Genomic DNA, 6702 nt, shown 5'->3' with positions numbered 1-6702 from the left:
AGGCTCAAGCCTTGTTGTCCTTAGGACTGTTTTGAAACTTATTTTTAGAACTTGAACTTTATGCAGAATGATGAGAACTTACCAGGTGTCCACATTTTCCCGACCTTCGGGAGTCCAAAATTACTCTGCTAATTGTAATCCCGTCCATGTACTATATGGAATAAACAATGTACAAACATTTACAGAGTTAGTGTGAATCATTACAAGATCCTAAACTAAAGGCTTGAGCACCAGGTTTAGTGAATTCACAGAGCATCTGGATCCTATCAACATGGTCTCTCGCATCTTTGTGGTCTTGGCCCTGACTCATGCAGTCTTGGCCAAAGTGAGTCCAAATTTTAGCGACTGTCGTGGCCAGTTCTATGCTAGCACACCTCCTGTAGGGTTTGAGAGCTTATCCAGTACTCTCACCCCCATCTGCCAGATGTATGAGACCTACAACAATCCTTTCTTTGCATCACTTTATCACAAAGGAAACAAATATGCTCTGTATTCTGCCTATATCCTGGACACCCGGCCTGGTGATGTGACAGGAGCAGACCAGACATTCCGCTTGGAGCCACAGGTGAGATGGGATTATTCCTATGATATATAATAATTGTGCTACCTGAGACTAAATGGCTCCAAAAACTACCATACAGATACTTTAACAGGACACCATTAATTTTGGGCACCGCCACGGGCACAAACATTACACCTGAAATGACTTATATCTCATGTCTTAAAGGACTATTATATCTGAAGTCTGCTTTCCATTTGACAGCAATCTAATGTTCCCTGCTATCAGCCATTTCAGTCTAAGGGGTATAGGACAAAAGGAAATCTCATAATCCCTAATTTATTTAATATATCTTCCATTCTAACATATGTATATCTCATATTAGCTTTTTACTTTAGTTGTGGTGGTCATTTAAAGGTTTAGAGCAGATTTTCAAATCTACTTTGGGTAATTATAATGCAAAATGTATTCCTATAGGTAACAAGTATAAACTACTAAAATTAAACCCCACATGGCTTACACCTTTTGTAAAAAGGGCAATACATGACAAAAAAAAGGCATTTGAAAAATACAAATCTGAGGGTACAGCTGTAGCCTTTTTAAATGATAAAAAGCTTAATAAAATCTGTAAAAAGGTAATAAAATCAGCAAAAATACAAAATGAAAGGCAGTTGGCCAAGGATAGTAAAACAAATCCCCAAAAATCCAAGTATATAAATGCAAAAAATCCAAGGTCTGAACATGTAGGACCCCTAGATAGTGGTAATGGGGAGTTGGTCACATGGGATCAAGAGAAGGCAGAGTTACTAAATATGGGTTCTTTATCTCTGTATATCCAACAGAAGAAAGAGCAGTAGATATAGCCGGTGCCAGTGCTGAGGCGCTGATGTAGCCAGTGCTGTTAATATATCAGTTGATATACTGAATTGGATGAATGTAGATATGGTCCAAGCTAAGTTAAATAAAATAAATGTACACAAGGCCCCGGGACCAGATGGGTTACACCCTAGAGTTCTTAAAGAGCTTAGTCCAGTTATTTCTGTCCCCCTCTTCATAATATTCAGAGATTCTCTAGTGACTGGTATAGTGCCAAGGGACTGGCGCAGGGCAAATGTGGTGCCTATATTCAAAAACAGCTCTAGGTCTTCCCCGGGTAATTATAGACCAGTAAGCTTAACATCCATCGTAGGGAAAATGTTTGAGGGACTATACACAGGATTATGTGCCAAAAATAGTATCATAAGTGACAGCCAGCACGGTTTTACTAAGGACAGAAGCTGTCACAACCTGATTTGTTTTTAGGAAGAGGTGAGCAGAAGCCTAGACAGAGGGGCCGCTGTGGATATAGTGTTTTTGGACTTTGCAAAGGCATTTGACACTGTCCCCCATAGACGCCTAATGGGTAAATTAAGGACTATAGGTTTAGAAAGTATAGTTTGTAATTGGATTGAGAATTGGCTCAAGGACCGTATCCAGAGAGTTGTGGTAAATGATTCCTACTGTGGTTATAAGTGGTGACCCCAGGGTTCAGTGCTGGGACCACTATTATTCAACTTATTTATTAATGATAAGAGGATGGGATTAATAGCACTATTTCTATTTTTTCACATGACACCAAGCTATGTAATATAGTTCAGACTATGGAAGATGTTCGTGAATTGCAAGCGGATTTAAACAAACTGAGTGTTTGGGCGTCCACTTGGCAAATGAAGTTTAATGTAGATAAATATAAAGTTATGCACCTGGGTACCAACAACCTGCAGCATCATATGTCCTAGGGGGAGCTATACTGGGAGATTCACTTGTTGAGTAGGATCTTGGTGTACTTGTAAATCATAAACTAAATAACAGCACAATGTCAATCAGCTGCTTCAAAGGCCAGCAAGATATTGTCGTGTATTATAAGAGGCATGGACTCGCGGGGCAGGGATGTAATATTACCACTTTACAAAGCATTAGTGAGGCCTCATCTAGAATATGCAGTTCAGTTCTGGGCTCCAGTTCATAGAAAGGAGGAAAAATACAAAGAAGAGCAACGAAGCTAATAAGGGGCATGGTGAATCTAAGTGATGAGGAAAGATTAAACCTATTTAGCCTTGAAAAAAGACGACTAAGGGGGGACATGATTAACTTATATAAATATATGAATGGCACATACAAAAAATAAGGTGAAATCCTGTTCCATGTAAAATCCCCTCAAAGAACAAGGGGGCGCTCCCTCCGTTTGGAGAAAAAAACTGTTCAACCTGCAGAGGTGACAAGCCTTCTTTACTGTGAGAACTGTGAATCTATGGAATAGTCACCACAGGAGCCGTCACAGCAGGGACAGGAGATACTTCAAAAAAGGCTTAGATAATTTCCTAGAACAAAAAAATATTAGCTCCTATGTGTAGAAATTTTTCCCTTCCCTTTTCTCTTCCCTTGGTTGAACTTGATGGACATGTGTCTTTTTTCAACCGTACGAACTATGTAACTATGTACAGTAACTATGTAACTATATGTAACTATTTACAATGTCACGTTTCAGAGTTTTGGGAATTTTTTTTAAAGTTTTTACATATATATTTCCTTTTAACCCCAATATATGAACCATTCAGTAAAATTTTGCCAGAATTATGTGAGTGTGGAGGAAGGCAATTTAAGTCCTATTAAATTGTGGCTTTATCGGTATTGACCAAATAGTTATTCAACTGATATAATATAAATCTAGATATGTCATGATACATTAAAATATCAAAATTATTTGACTAGTGGACCATACGATTCCTTGCCCAATAAGACAATTCGGTAATGTTGTTGTCAAGAAATTGCTGCCTTCCATAGTCGATGACTAAACATTTAAAGATAAGCTTAATAATAAAAGAAAAATACCTGTTGTGAAATAATTGAATATCCTGCTTATATTCCAGTTGGTGGACACCAGACTTCCCAAAGAAATGAACCTTCAGCCTGCTACCGAAACAGCAATTCGCAATCTTGGTCTAACAGGCGTCGCAGCCGATCTCATAAAAAAAAATCAAGCCATCAACTCTGACTATACGGGAAGCAACTACCACAAGGGACACCTGAACCCCAATGCTGACCACCCTGATGGACCAGGACAGAAAGCCACCTACACCCTGGCCAACGTGGCCCCCATGTTTGGTTCCTTGAACAGTGGAGCTTGGAAGAACAACGAAAAGAAAGTGAGAGACATTGCCGCCACTTGTGGAAGGATGTACGTGATTACCGGAGTTGTCCCTGGAAACAACTGGATTTCGGTAAGCGGGGTACAACGAATCAATATTCCAAGTTATGTATGGAGCGCCTTCTGCTGCCTGAATAACAACAACCAGCCAATCAGAGCTGAAGGATCCTTGGCACCAAATAATGCCAACACAGTCCAGTCTGGTCTCAGCATTGCAAGCCTTCAAAGTCAGCTGAAGTCCCTTTCGGGAGCTAGTGTCACACTGTTCTACAACAACTGTAGTTAGATTGGTCACCGAATGGTTAATAAATAATGTACGCTACAATATTGTGATTGTGGAATTATTGCTAGGCCATGACTAATGATCACAGAGGATACAATGTGTTAGTGTATCACCAAGAGTAGTATGGGTGATACTGACCACACTCAATGCTGGTACAGTCCAGTATGACCAGTATAGTTCCATAAAATGTCACTCACCATCTTACAGTTAGTCTACAACCATATAGCCAGTATAAACATATACACGACCAATTCACCAGTATACCACCATATAACATACACCACCATATAGCCAGTATAAACATATACACAACCAATTCACCAGTATACCACCATATAACATACACACCACCATATAACATATGCACCACCATATAGCCAGTATAAACATGTACATGACCAACTCATCAGTATACCACCATATAACATACACCACCATATAGCCAGTATACCACCATATAACATACACCACCATATAGCCAGTATACCACCATATAGCCAATATACCACCATATAGCCAGTATACCACCATATAACATACACACCACCATATAGCCAGTATAAACATACAGTATACACGACCAATTCACCAGTATACCACCATATAACATACACACCACCATATAGCCAGTATAAACATACAGTATACACGACCAATTCACCAGTATACCACCATATAACATACACCACCATATAGCCAGTATAAACATATACACAACCAATTCACCAGTATACCACCATATAACATTCACCACCATTTAGCCAGTATACCACCATATAAAATACACCACCATATAACATATGCACCACCATATAGCCGGTATAAACATGTACATGACCAACTCATCAGTATACCACCATATAACATACACCACCATATAGCCAGTATACCACCATATAACATACACCACCATATAGCCAGTATACCACCATATAGCCAATATACCACCATATAGCCAGTATACCACCATATAACATACACACCACCATATAGCCAGTATAAACATACAGTATACACGACCAATTCACCAGTATACCACCATATAACATACACCACCATATAGCCAGTATAAACATATACACAACCAATTCACCAGTATACCACCATATAACATTCACCACCATTTAGCCAGTATACCACCATATAAAAGACACCACCATATAGCCAGTATATCACCATATAGCCAGTATGCCTCCGGACAGCCAGTGGAATTGATCCAGAACTCAGAAATCCATGTCTATTCATAGGCGCCAACATAGCACATGGTTACCAATTATTCTTGACTGTCAGACTACAGGTTTTAATATCTTTTTGCCCCCATAGATGTTTTTAGAGGACCTGCCCCCTCATTTTGGGGCTAGTTTCAAGTGTCGGTACTGAAAGATCAATGTCTAGTGATGCAGTATTGAACTTTATTTTATGTCTATTTGTTATCTTTGTGAACTAACCACTGGTATAGCGCTGTGTTTAGAGGCTGGGAAAGTCTGGAGTCGGGATGGGAAGGAGGGGCTTAGCCAGTGGTTTGTGTCATGTGATTTTCTGCAGCCATTCATGTGAATAGAAAGAGGAAGAGCGATTGCTGGCTCTCCACCGTCATCTTTGCACCTATATATATATCCAAATGAGGGAACCTTCTTCTATTAGCTCAGAATGCCCTAATATGTTGTTCAAAAGCGGGTCTTCTAAGACAGCCCCTCTAACTTATGGTCTTGTAACATATATATAAATGATGTTACAAGACCATAAGTTAGAGGGGCTGTCTTAGAAGACCCATTTTTGAACAACATATTAGGGCATTCTGAGCTAATAGAAGAAGGTTCCCTCATTCTGGATCCTCAGCTATCAGACAGAGTGGAGAACGGTTACAAAGAGTGTCTCCCACTCTGGAGGACTGAGTCCATCCGTGCATTACACGTAGAGCCCATTGATTTCTTTCAGAACTGTGTAATGCTTCATTTCACCTGTGGTGGCACTGCAGGGAAAATTGGACACTTGCTGCTGGGTTCTTCCACAGATCACAGCTGATTTTTGGGGTCACAGCAGCGGGATACTCTCAATTGGTCAGCCTTTAAGGTTAGAGACAGGCCCTCATTAAATGAAACAAAGGTCCTATCATGTCACCTCAGCGTCAACCAACTATCATGTTGAATATCATCTACCAACACGTTTTCACATTTCTGCAGGGCACAAGGTGTATATGTACCATAGAGGCAGATCATGCTATGGGGCTCTTGAGGGGTCCCAGCCATGACTTTCTTTTCCAGGGGAACGGCATAGTTGGCAAACACCAGGCACTTTTTTCCTGGATGACATCCCCAATCATCATAATTGGGGACCCATCTAAATTTTTGCTGTGGCACCCCCTCTCTTCTATACACACCACTGGCTAGACATTGGCTAATAATCATCTTTAAAAATTTCTAACAATTCTGTATCCTAAATTAATCAAATATTAACTATGCTGGGTCCAGGTGCCTCCAGTTTGAACACTATTGTTACATATTGTTTATCTGCCCCGTCCTCCCATCCTAAAATCAGAATGGCAAAGGTGAGGTATCTGTTGCTGAAAAAGAGATCAAGTTCCTCCATCTGCTTCATCACCCATGAACTACGGACAGTATCCTGTATCATTGAGGCATGTAGTTTCTTAGGCAGTGCGGGAGCTCTGAATTTCCTCTTTCTCTCCTGGACTTATACTGGTACAACACAACAGGCCATACCAGTCAGGAGCTT

At 40.2% G+C, this 6702-nt stretch overlaps 1 protein-coding gene across 1 annotated transcript; it reads left to right on the top strand.

Moving 5' to 3' along the window:
* Positions 1–271: 271 nt before the first annotated feature.
* LOC142658953 (endonuclease domain-containing 1 protein-like) lies at positions 272–3972 on the top strand. Its single transcript, XM_075834557.1, has 2 exons — positions 272–565; positions 3409–3972. The coding sequence occupies exons 1-2, from the start codon at positions 272–274 to the stop codon at positions 3970–3972; spliced, it is 858 nt and encodes a 285-aa protein (XP_075690672.1).
* The last annotated feature ends 2730 nt before the right edge of the window (positions 3973–6702 follow it).

This window comes from Rhinoderma darwinii, chromosome 8 (assembly GCF_050947455.1).
Source record: "Rhinoderma darwinii isolate aRhiDar2 chromosome 8, aRhiDar2.hap1, whole genome shotgun sequence".
Classification (NCBI taxonomy): domain Eukaryota; kingdom Metazoa; phylum Chordata; class Amphibia; order Anura; family Rhinodermatidae; genus Rhinoderma; species Rhinoderma darwinii.
The sequence above is the reverse complement of the archived record's forward strand: the minus strand, read 5'-3'. Positions and strand labels throughout refer to the sequence as shown.

What these genes read in the sequence shown, in the direction of transcription:
- LOC142658953 (XM_075834557.1), top strand. Translation starts at nt 272, where the DNA reads ATGGTCTCTCGCATCTTTGTGGTCTTGGCCCTGACTCATGCAGTCTTG. An exon ending in CATTCCGCTTGGAGCCACAG is followed by an intron (nt 566 to 3,408) that starts GTGAGATGGGAT and finishes CTTATATTCCAG; the next exon opens with TTGGTGGACACCAGACTTCC.